The sequence below is a fragment of the Dama dama genome, chromosome 14 (assembly GCF_033118175.1).
Source record: "Dama dama isolate Ldn47 chromosome 14, ASM3311817v1, whole genome shotgun sequence".
NCBI classification, from domain to species: Eukaryota; Metazoa; Chordata; class Mammalia; order Artiodactyla; family Cervidae; genus Dama; species Dama dama.
The window spans coordinates 35,007,136-35,029,210 of NC_083694.1; the positions used below are offsets into that span (position 1 = coordinate 35,007,136).

The window sequence follows — 22,075 nt, forward strand, 5'->3', positions numbered from 1 at the left end:
ACAAAGATCAAAGGGGAAATAAATGAAATAGACACTCTAAGGACAAGAGAAAAGATCAATGAAACTCAGAGCTGGTTCTTTGGAAAAGTAAACAAAATGGACAAACCTTTAGCTAGGCTAACCAGGAAAGACAGAGGTGTACAAATACCTTGGAGATCTTAAGGGTTCATTGTTAGATCACTGCAATAAAGCAAGTATCATTATAAAGCATTAAGTATCATTAAAAAACAAGTCATGTAAATTTGTTTCCCAGTGCACATAAATGCTATGTTACACTATGCTGTGATATAAGTGTGCAATAACACTTTGTTTAAAAATCAATATACCCATCTTAATTTTAAAATATTTATTCCTAAAAAATGCTAACCATCTGTATCTTCAGCAAGATATAATCTTTTGCAGTAGTAATATCAATGATAACTGATTGCAGATCACCATAACATATATAATAATGATGGAAAAATCTGAAATATTGGGAGAAGTAGCAAATGTGGCACAGCAACATGAAGTGAACAAATGATATTGGAACAATGGTACTGACAGACTTGCTTGGCTCAGGGCTGCCACAACATTAATTTATAAAAATGCAATATCTGCAAAGTGTAATAGAGCAAAGTGCAATCAAATGAGGTAGGTCCATAAATAAAACCAGAAATAAAAGAGGAGACATTATAATTAATATCATAGAAATATAAAAGATCTCAAGAACTATTAACAATTATATTCCAACATATTAGACAACATAGAAGAAATAGATAAATTCCTAGAAACATACACCACTCCCCCCAAGACTAAATCATGAAGAAATAGAAAGTCAGAATAGACTGATTATTAGTAAGATTAAATCAGTAGCAAAAAACCTCCCAACAAGCAAAAGACCAGGATCAGATGGCTTCATGGGTGAATTTTACCAATATTTAAAGTATCAACACCAATCTTTTTCAAACTCTTCTCAAAAACTGAAGAGGAAAGAACATTCCCAAACTCATTTCATGAGGCCAGCATTACCATGATACCAAAACCAGACAAAGACGCCTTAAGGGAGAAAAATAACCTGATGAACATAGATGCAAAAATCCTCAAGAAAATACCAGCAAACCAAATTCAACAATACATTAAAACAATTACCAAATGGAATTATCCCAGGGATGTGAGGATGGCTCAACAAAACACAAATCAATCAATGTAATACACCCAAACAAAATTAAGAATGAACGTCATAAACATCTCAATAAATATGGAAAAAGCATTTGACAAAATTCAGTATACATTTATGATAAAAACTGTCAATAAAGTGGTTATAGAGGGACAAATCTCAACACAATATAGGCCATATATGACAAGCCCATGGCTAACATTATATTGAGTGGAAAATTGAAAGATTTTCCTGAAAGATCAAGAACAAGTCAAGGATGCCAATTCTTGTTACTTCTATTCAAATAGTGTTGGAAGTGCTAGCCAAAATGATTGAACAAGAAAAAGAGGTAAAAAGCATCCAAATTAGAAAGGAAAAAGTAATGCCATCACTATTTGCACATGACAAGATACTACATAGAAAACCCTACACGCCACAAAAAAACTGTTAAAAACTAGTAAAATTCAGTAAAGTTGCAAGATACAAAATCAACATATATAAGTTAGTTCCCTTTCCTTACATTAATATGAACTACCAGAAAGAGATATGAAGAAAACACTCTCATTTACAAATGCATCAAAAAAAAAATACCTAAGAAATAAATTTAACCAAGAAGATGAAAACTGTAAGACAATAATGAAAAAAAGTGAAAAAGACACAAATAAAGGGAAATATAGTCCATGCTTATGAATTAGAAGAATTAAAATTGTTAAAATGTCCATATTACCCAAAGCAATCTAAAAATTAAAATGCAATCCTTATCAAAATCTCAATGCAGAAACTATAAAAGTCTTAGAGGAAAACATAGGCAAAACACTCTTTGACATAAGTCACAGCAATATCCTCTTTGACCCACCTCCTAAAGTAATGGAAATTAAAACAAAAAGAAACAAGTGGGACTTAATTAAACTTAAAAGCTTTTGCACAGCAAAGGAAAACATAAACAAAATGAAAAGACAATCCTCAGAAAGGGAGAAAACAATTGCCAATGAAACAAGTGACAAAGGATTAATCTCCAAAACATATAAGCAGTTTATGCAGCTCAATACCAGAAAAACCACCCACCTAATAAAAAATTTGGAGGAAGACATAAACAGACATTTCTCCAAAGACATACAGATGGCCAACAAACACAAGAGGCTCAACATGGCTCATTATTAGAAAAATGCAAATCAAAACTACAATGAGGTATTACCTCAAACCTGTCAGAATGGCCATCATCAAAAAATGTACAAACAATAAATGTTGGGACAGTGTACAGAGAAAAGGGAACCCTTTTGCACTGTTGGTGGGAATGATTCAGTCACTATGGAGAATGGTATGGAGATTCCTTAAAAACCTAGGAATAAAACTACCTTATGACCCAGCAATCCCACTACTGGGCATATAAAACCATAACTAAAAAGTCACTTGTACCCCAATATTCATAGCAGCACTATCTACAATAGCTAGGATATGGAAGCAACCTAGATGTCCACTGGCAGGCAGATGAATGGATAAAGAAGCTGTGGTACATATATACAAAGAAATGTTACTCAGCCATAAAAAGGAACACATCTGAGTCAGTTCTAGTGAGGTAGATGAACCTAGAGCCTGTTACGCAGGTGAAGTAAGTCTGAAACAGAAAAACAAATTTCGTATATTAATGCATATATACGGAATCTAGAAAAATGCTACCGATGAACCAATCAACAGGGCAGAAATAGAGACGCAGACATAGAGAACAGACTTTGGACACAGTGAGGGAAGGAGAGGGTGGGACGAACTGAGAGAGTAGCACTGATATATCCACACTAGCAGGTGTAAGACAGAGCCAGTGGGAAGCTGCTGTACGGACACAGGGAGCTCAGTCCGGTGCTCTGCAAGAACTGAGACGAGCGGAATGGGGTGAAGGGAGGATGGGGGAAGGTTCCGGAGGGAGGGGGCATATGTGTACTTGGGGCTGATTCATGCTGTTGGATAGCAGAAGCCAACACAATACTGTAAACCAACTGCCCTCCAGCTGAAAATAAATTAAAAAATATAAGAAAATCTCAATAGCAATTTTCACAGAAATAGAACAAAAAATCCTAAAAGTGTATAGAACCACAAAAGATCCTGAATAGCCAAGGCAATCTGAGAAAGAACCAAGTTAGCAGCAACATGTGTCCTAATTTTAATCTATTTAATCTACAGTAATCACAGCATAAGGTATCAGCATAAAAACAGACTCACAGATCAATGGAACAGAATAGAGAGCCCATAAAGAAACCCCCACATACGTGGCCAATCAATTTACAACATAGGAGCCAAGCATATACACCTGGGAAAAGACCGTCCCTTCAATAAATACTGTTGAGAAAATTATATGGCCACATGCCAAAAAATGAAACTGTGAGGGAGGCCTGGCATGCTGTATAGTCCCTAGGGTAGTGAAGAGTCGGGCATGACCTGGTGACTGAACAACAACTGCTATTTTATGGGCTTCCTAGGTGCTGCTGTGCTGTGCTTAGTCACTCAGTGGTGTTAGACTCTTTGTGACTCCATGGACTGTGGCCCGCCAGGCTCCTCTGTCCATGGGATTCTCCAGGCAAGAATACTAGAGGGGTTGCCATACCCTCCTCCGGGGGATCTTCTCAACCCAGGGACTGAACCCAGGTCTCCTGTATTGCAGGCGGATTCTTTAATGTCTGCAGCTTTAATATCTAAAGCCACATTCTTTACTGTCTGAAGCCCAAGAATATTGGAGTGGGTAGCCTATCACTTCTCCAGGAGACCTTCCCGACCCAGGAATTGAACTAGGGCCTCCTGCACCACAGACAGATCCTTTACCACTGGAGTTAACTGGGAAGCCAACTCACTGCCAATGGAAGAGACGTAAGAGATGAGGATTCCATCCCTGGGTCAGGAAGATTCCCTGGAGGAGGGCATGGTAACCCACTCCAGTATTCTTGCCTGGAGAATCCCATGGACAGAGAAGCCTGACAGGCTGGACTCCACAACTGAAGCAACTCAGCACTCATGCTCTGCTATCTTACACTATGCACAAAAATCAACTCAAAATGGATTAAAGTCTTGCATATAAGACCTGAAACCATAAAATTCCTCAGAGAAAATACAGGTAGGAAGCTCCTTGCCTTTGGTCTTGGTGATTTTTTTTTTTTTTTGGATGAGGCAACAAAAGCAAAAATAAACTGCTGGCACTATGTCAAACCAAAAAGCTTCTACAGAGCAAAGAAAATGATGAACAAAATGAAAAGGCAACCTACCAAATGGAAGAAAATATTTGCAAATCATGTACCTGATAAGGGGTTAATATTCAAAATAACTCAGTTTGTCAAAAAAACAATATGAGGAAAAAATGGGCAGAGGATATGAAAGACATTTTTCCAAAGGACATATACAAATGACCAATAGTTAACTACATAAAACAGTGTTCCACATCACTAATCATCAGTAATATAAAATCAAAATCACAATATATATCATCTCACATCTGTTAGAATAGCTACTATCAAAAAGTCAAGAAATAAGTGCTAGAGAGGATGTGAAGAAAAGGAAACTCCACACAGTTGGTGGGAATTTACATTGGTTCAGCCACTATGGAAAACAGTATGGAGATTTCTCAAAAAATTGAAAATAGAACTTCCATAGGATCCAGCAATTCTATTCCAGGTATTTACCTGAAAGAAATGAAAGCACTAACTCAAAGAATTATGTATCTCCATGTTCATGGCAGCAATATTTACAATAGCTAAGACATGGAAGCAACCTAAGTATCTATCAGTAGATGACTAGATAAAATATATGTATATAAGCATATGGGCTTCCTAGGTGGCTCAGTAGTGAAGAATGTGCCTGCCAATGCAGGAGATGCAGGAGACATAGGTTTGATCCCTGAATTGGAAAGATCCCCTGAAGAAGGAAATGGCAACTCTAGTATTCTTGTTGGGAAAATCCCATGGAGCCTGGCAGTCTACAACTCACGGGGTCACAAAGAGACACTCCTGAGTGTGCAAACATGCGAATGCACACACACACACAACACACATCTCTGTACACTCCCACACACATATACACACACTCAGCAATAAAAAGAAAATTTTATCATTTGCGACAACATGAACAGATCTTGAGAGCAATATACTATGTGAAATAATTCAGAAAGACAAATGCCATATTTTCAAACTAATATGTGAAATCTAAAAGTAAAACAAAACTTGCTAGTGAACTCATAAATACAGATAAGTTGGTGGTTGCCAAAGGTGGGGGTGGGGGGTGGGTGAAGGTGGCTGAAAGGTATGAACTTACAGTTATAAAACAGATAAGACCTGGGGTTGCAATGTATAGCATGGTGTCTATGGTTAATAATACTATACTGTAACATGAAAACTGCTATGAGAATAAATCTTAAAAGTTCTTATCACAAGAAAAAAATTGTTATTGTGTAGTGATGGATGTTAACTAGACTTAGTATGGTAATCATTTGACAATATATATAAATATCAGATCATTATGTTGTACATAATGAAACTAATATAATGGTATATGTCAATTATATTTCAATTTTTTAAAAAGACTTCAATGCAGTGACCTAATTTTATATTTTGAGGAACTAGAAAAAGAGCAAACGAAACATCAAGCTATTTCTTAGAAGGAAGAAAATAATAAAGACAGAGATAAAAGAAATAGAGAAGAGAAAAACAACAGAGGAAATTAAAAAAATCAAAAGTTGGTTCTTGGAAAAGATCAAAAAAATTGACAAACCTTTAGTTTAACTAAGACTCAAATTACTAGAACTGGAAATTAAAGTGGGACATTACTACTATTATCTCTGACCTCATAGAGATTAAGAACTCTAAAGCAACGAAGAAGATAACCTAGATGAAATGGTCAAACTACTAGAAACTCACAAACTACCAAAATTGATTCAAAAGAAATAGTAATTCTGAATTCCCCCCAAATAAGTAAAGAGATTGAATCAGTGATGAAAAATTTGCCAACAAAGAGAAGTCAAACAAAGATAATTTCAACAGTAAATTCTACCAAATTAACACCAATCCTTCTCAAACTCCTCCAAAATTAGAAAAAAAAGGGAACACTTCCCAATTCATCCTGAGGCAAGTCTATCCTGATACCAAAGAAAGACAAAGATGCCATCAAAACAGAACATATTTTTAATATAATTTATGAATATATATATAAAAATTCTTACTTTTGCAGCTTATAGACCAAAGAGAAAGACAAACAATAACAACAAAGTAGTTAAGAGTGGGAAAAGACAATTTATTGGGTATTATGGAAAGCTGAAGCTGAAACTCCAATACTTTGGCCACCTCATGCAAAGAGTTGACTCATTGGAAAAGACCCTGATGCTGGGAGGGATTGGGGGCAGGAGGAGAATGGGACGACAGAGGATGAGATGGCTGGATGGCATCACCGACTCAACGGACATGAGTTTGGGTAAACTTTGGGAGTTGGTAAACTCAGGGAGGCCTGGCGTGCTGCGATTCATGGGGTTGCAAAGAGTTGGACACGACTGAGCGACTGAACTGAAATCTAACTTGGAATCTAACACTGAAACATACAGGGATCTAAAAGAAGTAATTTCTGAAAATGTTGGGGGCAAGAGGGGAACAGAGAGAGACGGAACTGAAAAGGTAGGTGCTATAAGAGCAATGGAAAGCCATTACAGAGTTTTAAGAGTCAAAAAAATTGTTTAATCCCCACTAGATTTTAACTATTTATACTATCTATTTGTGTGCATATCTGATTGAGGATATGAACTGTGTCTATTTCATCATTTCCTCAGTGACCAGAACAATGCTAGGCATGCACTAAGTATTTAGTAAGTATGTATTAAGCATTATCAAATAAAAATACTAACTGGCAGTAGAAAAATGAAGCCCAATTTTTTATTCTCTAATATATTACATAAATGTAAATATAAAGAGACCAGAAATTTCTCAGTGATAGCTACTATTGTAGCTATCTGAAATAGCAATTGTAACCACTGAAATTATAATAATCACTCTAATTTAAACTAGAGTGAATCAATTAGATTGAAAACATACTGTCCTCTCGTTAAAAACAAAAGTAAAATTACAAAAGGAATACAGGTAATTACTATCAAAGAATCAATTATTAAAATGGAATGGTCTGTAAAATATTATAAGCCATCCAGTCTATATGATTATTTGTTGGATGCACATTTTTAAACTGAAAGCAGGCAATGCAAAGTCTTTATTTATATTGTCAAAATCAGACAAAATGGAGAAGTGTATATTTCAGTCTTTCCAGATTCTGACCTTATTTTACTGCAAACATTATATCAGAGTGGCTCATTTGATTTTATTTGTTGGACTCCCCATCATATAAAAGTAAGCAATGGGTTGACAATTACAAGTCATAGGATGACTAAGGGACCACAGGGTACAAGAATTCTAAGAAAACTATCTTCTGGCACAACTACAATTGCGTGAAAATAGGCTAATGATGTAATAGCGACTCTTTGCTCTGGAAGAATCTGGAATTTAAAAGGTGAAGGAGAATTTCTTGTTTTCTTCTTTCACAAAATTTTCAATCAAGATATTTTAAACAAATGATGTAAGCAAAATTCAGTGAGGAAATAAATGCTGGCTGTATACCTGCTATGATTACATATTCTTTTTTCGAAATGTTTACTGGTAAGCCCTGGTTATGTAACAATTTCAGATATATTTCCATACAATGTGACAGACAGGCAATATATGCCTTAGGCCTGCAAAGAAGGTGAATGCAGTTGGTTGGTTGGTTGGTTGATCTTACAATAGTTTCAATCACTTTTAAGAGTCGATTAAAGGTTAGATCTTTCTATGATGATTAGGGCCCTCCAAGCCAGGATAAATATATTTAGTAAAAGTATATTATGAATTGAAATGATGCCACTATCTTACATGTATGTTTTATCTTTTAAAAATATTTTTATATTTGGCTCTCATATCTCATTAAGTAATATTTGCCCCACTATTACATAAGGAAACTGAGTCAAAAAAAATACATGTGACTGTCTAGGGTATTTACACAATCAGTGATAAAGCCTTAGCTAAAAATGCAGAGTTCTTATTAAAATATTTTTTTCTCTTGGATGACTACTAACTCTTGGCCCAATGAAAGGTATGTTTTTCTTTGAGGGGATGATCTTATCTTCGACCTGAGTCAAATAAATAATCGGAGATTACATTTTTCTTTAAAGAGTAATTGATACTACAAACACTTTTTAAACTAAAGAAATGCCAGTTTCACGTCATGCTCCGAACAAATCTCTTGATAATTAACGAACCTCCTACAAAAATTACACTATGCATGGCAGTGAAATGGACGAAATGGATGAGGAAAGCAGAAATAGGCTGAAAATCAGCATCTCAATCCAGCCTTCCATGAATTAAAAGCCACCACTTCTTTCCTCCATTATTTCAAAACCCCATGGCAGCGAACCCCATATTGGAGAACACAGAAGAGGCGCCAGCACCCACAAGATTTATCTAAAAGGGGGAAACAGTCGGAGAATGGGATGGGGGGAAAGAGGAAGACGCAGTTTACTCCGCCCTTCTCCCCTCTCCCATGAACAATGTGAGGTATCGAGGAAACCATCTTCAATGCTGTCAGGGCCCCGCTGAGTCAGGGAAGAAGGCTGGAGAAAACCGCACCCCACAAGGGCCCCTTCCTCTTTTCAATTCACCTTTATCCCTCCCTTTCCGTGATTTCTCCTTTGTCTCCCATCCCTATTCTAAGCCTCTGGCTTTGCCCAGTGACACTTCACGGCCAACCCAAGAACCTCTTAAGAATATCCTCACGGTTCGAGCAAGGAGGGGCGGGACCGACCCTTGGGGAGTCGTCACCTTTTGAGGTATCTGGCGTCCTCCCCCTGCATGGCGGCGGCGACGGCGGCGTGGGGAGGATGGGGGTGTCTGAGAGGGGCCGGCCGGGCTATGTCCGGGGACGCCGGCCAAAGTACCCCACACCCAAAGGCGATGACAGTCCTGAGGCCTGCAAGGCGGGGCAGCTACGGCGCTGTGGTTACCTCGGTGAGGCCACCGGCTCCTCCCACCACTCCTGAGCCCCCAAACACTGGAGCTGCTCAGACCCGCCCACAGCCGCCCGGGTGAGCTCCGCCTCAAGGCGCATGCGCCTGCTCCAGCGGAGCCAGTATGCGCAGGCTCAGTATGCGGGGCTGGCCCTTGGGACTTATCTGAGGCACCCTGGAGCTGAACGTGAAAGTATTTGCGGCAGATTTCAGCTTGCTTAGTTAAAGGGTGCTTCCGTGCTCACCGCCCCCTTGAGGATGGGAATTGAAAGAGTCATCCCGCGCAGTCGAAATGGAATTTTTGGTCCTTTGCTTCAAGACAGGGAGAAGAAATCCATTAACCATTTAATTAGAGAATGCTCTTGAATAGTCCAGCCCTCGGCTCAGAACCTGTAAAGAAAGGCATGTACGTGGGGCATTGTGGAAAAGGAAGGTGGAAAGGGAAGAGCACTGATTGCGCTAAGTTGGAATTTGTGCCCATAGTGTAGCCCTTGTACAAAATGAATACAATTAATATCAACTTTGATCAAAGGGCAAATCTGTCTCTTCCACTTTGATATCCTAAATCTAGAATGCACTTCCCCTCCACACACACGAAAACAGCTCCTGAAATTACAACTTCAACTAACTATTCTGAACTTTGGATATTTCTGGATTCATTTTCCCTGAGACAGGGAGCTCTTGGCAATTCTGGCCATAGGGCAAGGGGACGTTTTTTTGTTGTTTGTTTGTTTTGGTTTTGTCTTTTTTTTTTTTTTTTAATTGAAATAGAGTTGATATAATGTGCCAGTGTCATCATTCTAAATGAAGTCAGAAAGACAAATACCATATGATATAACTTATATGTGGAACCAAAGGAGGGATATGAAGAAGGCATTTCTACTCCTCACCTGCAATCCTGTCACTTACTCTAGTTCTGTATTTTCAGTCATCTTGGGCTGTGTCTACACCACTGTCTTACTGTCTTTTTCACATGCACTAAATTAATGCAATGCAGTACACAGAATATACAAGTATGGACACAGTCCATACCAGTAAGAGATCGTATTGCCCACCCATTCACACAGGCTACACTATTTCTATCAGTGTTTTAGCCATTCTTCCAGTCTTCAGGGAAGGTTAAAGCTAACTTTGACAGCTTTCTTTGTATCATGACCTCTTATTAAGCTATTTAAAAATCTTAATCATTTCTTCCTTCAAGATATTTCTGCAATCCAGCTTTCTTTTCCATTTTCAGTTCTACCTACTAGCCTAATTTCATACTTGGAATACTGCAGTTCTTTCCTATTTTCTGTGTGTTTTTTTTTTTCTTTTTCTAAAAATATTCATTCTCATAACTGATATAAATTTTACAAATCATCATTTATAGGTAGATTACCTTAAAACCTCCACAATATCTAATATTGCCATATCACAGTATCTATTAAAATGTATGCTGTTGTTTAGTCACTAAGTCCTGCGTGACTCTTTTGTGACCCCGTGGACTATAGCCTGCCAGGCTCCTCTGTCCATGGGATTTCCCAGGTGACAATACAAGTGTCAGTTGCCATTTTCTTCTCCAGGGGATCTTCCCAACCCAGGGATCAACCTGCATCTCCTGCACATTCTTGCAATGTAAGCTTCTTGAGATCAGAGATTTTGCTTTGCTTACTTCTGAATCCTTAGGACAGCACCTGGCTCATAGTTGACACCAAATAAATATCTGGAGTTGAAAAAAATGCATATCTGATCTTGAAACAATAACCACAACAAAAATCTAGAGGAGAGAGGGATGCTCAAGGGAAAGGGACGTATGTATACTTATGACTGATTCCCATTGTTGTATGGCAGAAACCAATATGACATTGTAAAGCAATTATCATCCAATTAAAAATAAATTTTAAAAAAACTGAGGCCAGGCAGGAAGAACTGAAAACTAGATCAATAAGAAGATAAACTGAAATTGGGGCTGAACTAGAGAAACTGTCAGTCTATAGTGGGAACAGTAGGCATCTTCTTCTTGAGCCTAGGCATCTTATTCTTGCAAGTAAGAAATATTAATGGGATTGTGTCCAAAAGACACTAGTCAATTTTGAGGCAATTTTCCTCAAAAGGAATAATTACATGGTTGATTTAACACATAATAAAAATCCTGGAATCCATAATGATACTCAGTGACTCATAGAAAAACAGAAAAACAAAACCTCACTTTCATTGAAGGTAATGACTACATCAAATCCTTACTCTGAAAATTTGTAATTAAAGGAAATAATTAAGCATTTAATCCAAGTCTTTTGGAAATAAACCATAATTTACCTCTTTTTAATGAGGGAAAGCTTTTTTATTTTTAACAGAAAATGTCTGCTAGTACTGGAGCAATATCATGATAGACAGTTACTATTTTGTGAACGCCAAGAAATAATACACCTTATTGATTTATTATAAAATAATCTAAAATGTGGTGAAATTTCACCCCACAGATTCCCTGATAATTCTAAATGGAAAAAATATGTTACTTTACAATGGGGATATCAGCATTTTAAACAAATAAGTAAATGAGGTATCATTAGCAGTCATAGTCCCTGATAGTAGATGCAATAGGAAGCACACAAGATCACCTATTAAGTATTCTTTTTTTTCTTATGCAAATTTGCAGTTTTTTAAATTTCCTTTAACTGGAGGCTAATTAATTTACAATATTGTAGTGGTTAAAAATATGGAACGCTTCACGAAATTGCGTGTCATCCTTGGGCAGGAGCCATGCTAATCTCCTTTGTATTGTTTCAATTTTTAGTATATGTGCTGCCGAAGCGAGCACCTATTAAGTATTCTTGATGAAAATTAACCTGAATTTAACTAAATTGTTCTATCTATAAAGACTAATCTATACCTATAAAAGAGCTTGCCTTGTGGCTCAGCCTGCAATGTGGGAGACCTGGGTTCGATCCCTGGGTTGGGAAGATCCCCTGGAGAAGGGAAAGGCTACCCACTCCAGTATTCTGACCTGGAGAATTCCATGAACTGTAAAGTCCATGAAGTCGCATAGAGTCGGACGCAACTGAGCGGCTTTCACTTTCACTTTCATAAAAGACTAATAAATGAAAATCTCAATTTGATAGAGTTGGGAAGCAGAATGAGGAGCTCTTATGGCCCCTGTTGATAGCAGAGCTCGACAGAAGAAGGATTCCTCCTCTTTCCTGGCAAGGTCACCGTCAGTGAAAAGTCATGGACTCTTTGTTTACTGTAGCCCTCCCAACATAATTTTTCTCTCTATAAAGCATTGCCTAATGGGCACTTGCAAGTGGTTCACCTCAATTTCAGACCCCAAATTACAATGGTCTGCTGAGTCCAAATAAACACATCTTTGCTGAAGAAATAGGTGGCAGTCTATTAGTTTCAGGTAAACAGATATCACATTCATAACTAAATAAAGAAGATGATCCCAAAGAGTGGGGAATATACCCAACTGGATATCAAGATAAATCAGAATAATAATTACAAGGTATAGAATTGACATAGGGAGAGAACCTGAGTGAAACAAAAAACAAGACCCATGCACATAAGTAAACTTGAAATATGATGGAAGTGAATTTTCAGATGTTATGGGAAAAATGTATTTTTGGAAAAATGCATTTTCAAAAAATGTTTTTGAAACAATTATTTATGCATATATAACAAATTAACTTGGGTCTCTGCATGCATGCGTGCTCAGTTGCTTCAGTTGTGTCCAGCTCTTTGCAACCCCATGGACTGTAGCCCACCAGGCTCCTTAGTCCATGGGATTTTCCAGGCAAGAATACTGGAGTGGGTAGCCATGCCCTCTTCCAGGGGATCTTCCTGACCCAGGGATCAAACCCACATCTCCTGAATCTCCTGCATTGCAGGTCGATTCTTTGCCATTGAGCCACCAGGAAAACCCAAACTGGATCCCTACCTCATGCCATATTCAAAAGCTAATTCCCACATTGAATAAACTCTTAAGTGTAGAAGAGAAAATTTTAAAAACATTCAGAAGAAAATATAAATTATCTTTATGACATTCAGTTAAGGATACATTTTAAAACAAGATACTGAAAGCACTAAAAATAAGATATTGATGAATTCACTCCTTTAAATTTCACAACTTCTGATTATCAACAACACCACCATAAGTAAAGTGAAAAAGATAAGTTAAAAAATGATGTGATCTATTTGCCTCACATATAAAAACTAACAAAAGATTAAACTGACTATTTCAAGATCTGCTATAAATCAAAAAGGAAAACACAAACAACTCAATGGGAAAATGCACAAAGGAGAAAAAGAATTAGGAATAGGAAGTAAAACAAAACATGAAAAGATGCTTTATCTCAATAATCACCAGGAAAATGCCAATTAAGACCATAAAAAGATACAAAGTTACACTGACAAGGGTGCAAAATTTAAGAAGTTTGACAATACCAAATGCTGGTGAAAATGTGAAATCCTGGAAATGATGTAGTAAACATTTCAGGTATGAGTGTTCATTGAGACTACCACTTAAGAATAAAATGTCTTTGTTATTTTGTAACAAATAAAGATATTTGTTTGAATAAAGATATTCTCTAAATTTGTGCATTTCTACCCATAGTTATATAACTCAGAAAATTCTAGCATATGTGCACAATGAGATTTGTTCCAGAACTATCATAGCAGTGTTGTGCATAATAGAAAAAGAAAAACTGAAAAAGAACTCCAAAATAGTTTTGCAGGAGAATGGGTAAATATGTTTGAAATATTCACACAATGCAATATTATGCATGAGATTTCTCTGAACCAGAGAATGAACTAGAACTATACAGACAACATGAATGAGTATTTAGAAACATTATAATGAATGAAAAAGTAAATTGCAGATTATGTATGGTGTTTTATAAACTGTGGTATAATTTGCATAGAATAAGACACATTCTTGGTGTGCAGTTCTATGAGTTTTGACAAGCACATGACTCATACTCAAAATACAGAGTAATTCCATCATCCCTTCAATTCCTTTGTGTTCCTTTAGAGTCATCCTATTCCCCCCCAACACCAAGCTCTGTTAAATACTGATCTGCTTTCTGTTCATATAATTTCCCTTTTTCCAGACTCTCACCTAAATGTGTGTTGATATAGCCTTTCAAGTCTGGTTTCTTTCTCTTAGCATTTGGGGGCCATTCATATGGTGTTTCATTAATTTATTCTATTTTACTGTTAGGTAATATTCCACTGAATGAATGTATCACAGTTCATTCATTCACCATGTTTGGGTTGTTTCTAGTATTTGGGAACAATGAATAAAGCCATTATAAATACTTACACACAGGTTTTTGTGTCAACTAAAGTTTTCTTTTCTCCTGAAAGCACTCGAGTACAATTGTTCAGTTATATGGCAAATATATGAATAACTCTATGAAACTGCAAAGCTGTTTTCCAAAGGGATTGCGCTATTTTGCATTCCCATCAACAATGTATGACTTCAGATAGCTCCATCAACATCCTCACCAGCACTTGGTATTATCAAGTTTTTAATTTGTTTAATCAAGTCATTGTAACAGATATATAGGGATATCTCATTTGACTGGAGTTGTATTTCTGTGATAATTAATGGTATAAGCATATTTTCATGTGCTTATTTACCGTTTGTATTTTGGTTGAAGTCTTTGTTCAAATATCTTTTTCATTTTTTTATTTGTGTTTTCACTAGCTTGACCAAACTAATCAGAGAGACAGCAACAGATATTAGATTTGAAAGATACACAGCACTAACATGGAAACAAGAAATAGAAATTGATAAAGCTCTACATTTTTTAAAGAAATAAAAAACTTAATTGCAATGTTTCACACAAAGAACACTCCAGGCACAGCTTTATTGATAAATTCTAAGAAATAAGGTCAACTTACATACTCAAGCAGAAATTAAAGAATACATATACCCATTGGTGTATGTATCAGAATGTAAGATGCCTCTGGGTATACTGTTTTTTCTCAAGATTGTTTTGGCTATTTGACGCCCATTTGGTTCCATATAAAATATAGGATTGTCTTTTCTACTTTGTAAAATACAATGCTATTGGAATCTCATTCACACTGATAGATTTGATTGAATCTTTAAGTAAATTTGAATGGTATAGAAAATTTGACAATATTAAATCTTCTAATCCGTTAACATGGGTTGTCTTTCCATTGTTTTTTGACTTCTTTCTTCTCATTTATGAGTGTCTTAGTTTTCATTGCATGTGACTTTTACCTCCATGAAGTTTATTTCTAACTTTTTAAATAATGTTTTATTATTGGGATTGCTTTTTAAATTTCTTCTTTTGATAGTTAATTGTTAGGATATAGAAATACAACTGATTTTTGTACATCAGTTTTGAATCTTGAAACTTGATTGAATCATTTATTCTAATAGATTGTTGTGGAAGCTTCAGGGCTTTAATATAAAAACATGTCATCTGCAAACAGAAATAATTTTACTTCTTCATTTCCTATTTAGGTGACTTTCATTTATTTTTCATTCCTAAATGATCTGATTAGTACTTCCAGTTCTGTGTTAAATAGAAGTGGCAAGAATGAACATCCTTGCCTTGTTCCTGATTTTAGAATAAAACCTTCCATTTTTCACTGTTGAGTGTAATTTTAGCAGTGGGCTTTTCATAGATGGCCTTAAATATGGTAATTTCCTTCTATTCCTAGTTTGTTGAGTATTTGTATCTAGAAAGGATTGAATTTTGTCAAATGCTTTTTCTGCATCTATTTAGATGATCATATGATTGTCATCTTTCTATCAATGTGATGTAAACTTATTGATTTGTGTATATTGAAGCATCCATGCAGCTTAGGAATAAATCTTACTTGAACATGGTTATTTGGTCCTTGCTAGTATTTTGTTGAGAATTTTTGTGCCTATATTCATCAGGAGTTGGGCTACATTGCTTTGGGAAGCCTTCTTTGTAATACCACAGTTTTCTTCTTCTGTAAAACTGTACCTTCTAGAAGCTTTTCTTAAGTTCCAGACTTAGGTGTTTCTCTGTTCTCCTACTGCATTTACTGGACTTTATGGACATGATTTGTTTATGAGTGATTCAAAAGGTATAAAATCATGAATTTCCAATTACATTTCCAATCACAGTTCTTAACACATAATGATAACTAATAAATGGTAAATCCTGCTTTATTAAATATAATTATAGCTTTCAAGAAACACATGAAATATTCACTATGTATATGAACAAATAACTTTACCGTGGTGAGACATGTCATAATGGCAGCATGAAACAAGTAAAATGTTGACACAAGAAGAGTATGATCCACTAAGCTTAGGGTAGAGCTCACAAAGAATGAATAAAAAATTGCTTACCAGAAAAGCATAATAGAGATATCCTAGGGAAAGGCAATACTTTATACACAGTATCTATATAATATGTGGGGACTTCCCTGGTAGTTCAGCTGGTAAAGAATCCACCTGCAATGCAGGAGACCCTGGTTCAATTCCTGGGTTGGGAAGATCCCCTGGAGAAGGGTATAGCAACCCACGTCAGTGTTCTTGCCTGGAGAATCCCCATTTTTTAAAGGGCTTGCCAAGTGGCACTAGTGGTAAAGAACCTGCCTGCCAATGCAGGAGATGTAAGAGGAGCTGGTTCAGACCCTTGGTTGGGAAGATCCCCTGGAGGAGGGCACGGAAATCCTCTCCAATATTCTTGCCTGAAGAATCCCATGGACAGAGGAGCCTTGCAGGCTATAGTTCATAGGGTTGCAAAGATTCAGACATGAATGAAACGACTTAGCATGCATGCATGCATACAATATATACACAGTGTATATATACAAACATATGAAATATCATTGTATATTTAGGTAAATGCAAGCAGTTGAGATGGTTAGGGAATTAGGTTCAAATGGGAGAGCAGTAAAAAGTAAATTAGGAAAATTCAGGAGGAGAAAAATTGTGGAAAGCCTGGTGTAAGAGAATATGGTATTTGGATATTCTCTGCACACATCAGAAATCATGAAAGCCTTTTGATATAGAAAAATTACATATTGAAATTTATTATTTTAGCAATTAATTGTTCTATTTTTATCCACACAGCAACATAGAACAGAGATTTAAGAATTACAGTTTTTATTCTCCACATAAGTTGCTTTTAAACTTCAATACTGATTGACTTCAAAAGCTCAGAGAAAATCATTTCTTACCTTGTGACTGCCTTTGGGATATCATCAAATGGCCATAGTGGCCCAAAGAATCCACATCCACTGGCTATTAATGCAGTCATCTTCTCAAGTTAATTTGAGCTCACGTTGCACATCTTAATGCAAAAGAGATTTAAGTTACAAGGACCCTTTAAAATACATCCTCTTTTTGACGGTGGTAACCTCTGTTTTCAACTAATGTGATGTAAGACAACATTTATGACATCATTAGGTTTCTCCATGGGTCAGAACAGGGAAGGAAGTGGCCCACAGGGAAAATAATAAATCTCTGTGCTTTTTTTCTCCCCCATGTCCTCTTACAGCCTGAACCATACTTTTAGAAAATAGTTGTATCAATTATTTAAATACATGTCAGCCTGATGATTCTTAAAGACATGCAGTAAAATGAATATTGTCCAGTATAAATAGAAGATATATTTTGTCACACTTATACACACATATTCATGCACACACACAAACAACTGTGTTTATTAATTTGTATGTGTAGTCATATATGTACATATTCAGTTGGAAGTTCCCTGCTTTTGTGTATGTACTTTTGGAGATGTGTGCACAACATGTTGAGGGAAGAAGAAGATCTGAGTATATCCAGCCAGATCAGCTGGCTTTGTTAACCAAAAGTTATAAGCAGGCATTACTTGAAACTTGAGTATGCTAAAATGAATAGACATAGTTCCTGACTTGAAGAATTGTATCTACTTCCAGTAGAGATACACACAAAATGAATACATTTCAAAAAAATACATTCTATGATAGAACTATAATTTATCTCTGTAGAAACTGAGGAGATAACTGTGGATTCACACACTTAATTGTTCTGCACAATGCATTCATTCAAGAATTGAGGCTATAAAAAGAATGAAATACAGACCTTACCTTGAAGGAGTTCAAATATATGAATAGGCAATCAGGGAACAAGTAATTGATGTCTCAGCTTTATTTGCCTGCATCTACATTCCACATCAAATTTTTTTGTTTTGTATTTGTCCTAGATTATTTTAAACTACTCTTACCTATTAGGTTTTTTTTTTCTATAAAGAATATGCCACAGCATCTCTTTTCAATTTATTGCTTCAATTCCATGATCTTTCACTATGACAGAAGTTTCACTTGTGTTAGATATATTAATTGAATTCTATCTCTCTCTCATTAAATACACATTTGTTTAGTGCATTTTATGTTCCAGAAACACTATAGAGCTGAACTAGTTAGTAGTCTGGATAAATTCAGGCAAAGGCTGTATTAGTAATCAGACCTCTCCTGTGAAACCTTAGAAGCAGAATTAGAAAATGTTTAGAGCACTTAGAGCAAAGTGTTTATGACATACCCTCTGGGTTACTAAGAATAGAACCAGAACTGCCAATTCATTCCAGATCAGTTCCTAGCAACGGCCAGTTAGCAACAATTTTAAAGTTGGATAAGAAATTAATTTGTGCTTCCTGGGTTGAAACATATGATGTTCCAATGAGTGACATAACTCCATCCTTTTAAGTATAAGGCTGAAATTAAATAATATGTATTTGACTGTAAAACATTTAACTTTTCTTTCTCCTTTTCTTCCCTTTCTCTTCCTTCCTTCTTTATCCCTTATTCTCTTACTTTTGTTTTTCTTTCTTTTTGTGTGTAGACAGCATGTGTCATAACAATAATAGCATAATGGAAAAAGCATTTTTTCTGATTTGGAAAAATTCCTGCCAAATTGATGTCCCTTTAAGCAACCATTACCATACCAGGGAAGGCACTAGATACATATCAAAGACCATGGGAAATGGCTGAAATAAGGTCAGAGTCTTTCCAGTGTGTGTTAGTAACAAAAAGTACTTGAAATTCATTTTGCTTCAGTTCATACTTCAATACTTTGTCCACATTACTTTTTTTTTTTATAAGTGAGAGAGGTAAAAAAATAAGATGTTGCTATTCCAAGTTTGAAAAATTGTAAAATATTTCTCTCAAATCAATCCTCTCCCTGCCTTTCCCATTCATTGGCATATGAACATCTTTTTCTTTCCAGATGAGTCCGTTGAGAGTACGTCAGCATTACTCTAAGTAGAAGATGCTAGTATTCCATCACGAAAACAAAATAAAGTAAAAACGATGTAAACAAAATGCTGCTTGTCCACTTACCAGAATTTTGTCTCCTCAGGACATGGTAATGTGTACTTTACTTTAAATGGTATCTTGACTGAATTCTATCAGATAATCTCCCCCACAACCAAGTGGACATGCTGGTGAAAATTTCTCCATCTGAACTAAGGAAACATTAACAACTTACACATTTTTTTTAAACAAGATTGGTTTTATTTTACCTTATGAAAATATTTTAATGGCTCCCAGAATACCTTTCTTTTTTAAATCCTTGAGATGTTGGGCTAGGATTGATTCCAAGGTTATTCTGTTGCCAGTACATTTGAGTTTATAATATCATTAAAGTTGAACAAATATGAAAAGCCTGAAATGGAAAGTCAAATATAAACTAAAAGGAACATATACTCTACTCTTTCATTTTGCTGGTCAATTTACTCAAAGCAAAGGAAAAGTAAAACAGGCAATAGGAAGTGTTTAGTAAACAAGTTTTGAATGAATATCTATAGACAAAGGGGGAAATGACCAGATAAAATGAAAATTACTGGTGCTTTTCATAAAGTAGTAGGTTCTGTGGGCTTCCCAAGTGGCTCAATGGTAAAGAATCCATTTGCCAAGGCAGGAAACATGGGTTCAATCCTTGGGTCAAGAAGATTCCCTGGAGGAGGAAATGGTAATCTACTCAAGTATTCTTGCCTGGGAAATCCCATGGACAGAGGAGCCAGGAGAGCTACAGTCCATGGAGTTGCAAAAGAGTCAGAAATGACAGCAACTAAATAACAAAGTAGGTTCTACATTTAACTGTTTGCATGTAGGCCACTAGAGTAAAGAGGATTGGGGGCTTTTGCATTTTTTCCTCTTAAATAATAGTATTCTTCATGGAGAGAGTAGTGGACAAGAGGGAGGCTTGGTGATAGTCCTTTATTTACTTCCACCTCAGTATACGTTTATTTTGTCTCTATCTTATTGGTTGCTGCTGGCCTGAGGATAAATCTATTTTATTGTACTAAAAAACTATCTAGTGGCATGGAGGGCCCATTTTTAATAAGGTTATTTGCTTTTATGTTAATTTGTGTGAATTCTTTGTATTTTGGATATTAATCACTTATCAGATGCATCATTTACAAATATCTTCTATTCAGTAGGTGACCTTTTCATTCTGTTGATAGTTTCTTTGCTGTACAAAAGTTTTTTAGTTTGATGTAGTCCTATTTTTAATTTTTTGTTTTGTTTCACTTGCTTAAGGAGACCTAGTTAAACATACGTAGCTAAGGCTGTTATCAAAGAGTACATTGCCTGTGTTTTCTCCTAGGAGTTTTATGGTTTCAGGCCTTACATTTAGATATTTAATCTATCTTAAATTTATTTTTGTATGTGGTATGAGAAAGTAATTCAGCATGATTCCCTTGCATGTGGCTATCCAGTTTTCCAAACAACATTTATTGAAAAGACTGCCCTTTCTCTGTTATATTTTCTTCTTCATTATAGATTAATTAACCATAAAAATTTAGGTTTATTTCTGGGCTCTCTATCGTGTTCTATTGATCTATGTGTCTGTTTTTGTGCCAATACTATACTTTTTTTGATTACTGTAGCTTTGAAGTATAGTTTGAAATTGTGGAGCGTGATATCTCCAGCTTTGTTCTTTCTCAAGATTGTTTCAGCTATCTGGTATCTTTTGTGTTTCTGTACAATTTTTAGAATTATCTGCTCCAGTTCTATGAAAAATGTCATTGGTATTTTCATAGGAATTGAATTGAATTTGTAAATTGTTTTGGGAAATAGAGTCATTTCAACAACATTAGTTCTTTCAATCCATGAGCACATTTTATTTTTGCGTTTGTGTAGTCTTCAATTTCTTTCATCAGTGTTTAATAGTTTTCTGTGTACAGGTCTTTTGCTTCCTTGGTTAGATTTATTTCTAGGTATTTTATTCTTTTTTATGCAATTGTAAATGGAATTGTTTTTCTCTGGTAGTTTGTTGCTAGTGTATAGAAATGCAACACATTTCTGCATGGTAATTTTGTTTCCTGCAACTTTAATGAATTCATTTATTAGTTCCAGTAGTTTTTTGGTGGTGTCCTTAGGATTTTCTATGTATAGTATTGTGTCATCTGCAGACAATTACGGTTTACCTTCTTCCTATTCAATTTGAATTTCTTTTATTAGTGTATTTATTTTTGTGTATAATTGCTGTGGCTAGGACTTCCAGTACTACACTGAATAAAAATGGTGAGAGTGGGCATCCTTGTCTTGTTCCAGATCTTAGAGGAAATATTTTTAGCTTTTCATTGTTGAGTATAATATTAACTGTAAGCTTGTCATATGTGGCCTTTATTATGTTGAGGAATGTTCCCTCTACATCCAGTTTGTTGAGAGTTTTATCATAAATGAATGTTGAATTTGTCACAACTTTTTCTGCATTTATTGAAATGATTGTCTGATTTTTCTTCGCTTTATTGATGAGGTGTATCACAGTGACTGATTTGTTGATGTTAAACCATTCTTGGTTCCCTGGGATAAATCTCATTTTATCATAATGTATGACTCTTTTAATGTATTGTTGAACTTGGTTTGCTCATATTTTGTTGAGAATTTTTGCATCTATATTGAACAGGGATTTT

At 35.8% G+C, this 22,075-nt stretch overlaps 1 protein-coding gene and 1 non-coding gene across 2 annotated transcripts in view; both read right to left on the minus strand.

Moving 5' to 3' along the window:
• KIFAP3 (kinesin associated protein 3) overlaps positions 1-9,246 on the minus strand; it is a 138,986-nt gene extending 129,740 nt beyond the window's left edge. The window contains exon 1 of the mRNA XM_061160297.1: positions 8,995-9,246. Within this exon, the coding sequence (XP_061016280.1) occupies positions 8,995-9,026 (32 nt within the window). The 5' untranslated portion in view covers positions 9,027-9,246. The remainder of the gene's footprint in view (positions 1-8,994) is intronic.
• Positions 9,247-11,868: 2,622 nt separating this feature from the next.
• On the minus strand, positions 11,869-11,976 carry LOC133069795 (U6 spliceosomal RNA). The gene has a single exon (XR_009696008.1). It is a non-coding gene; the product is annotated as a U6 spliceosomal RNA (small nuclear RNA).
• Between the last annotated feature and the right edge of the window lie 10,099 nt (positions 11,977-22,075).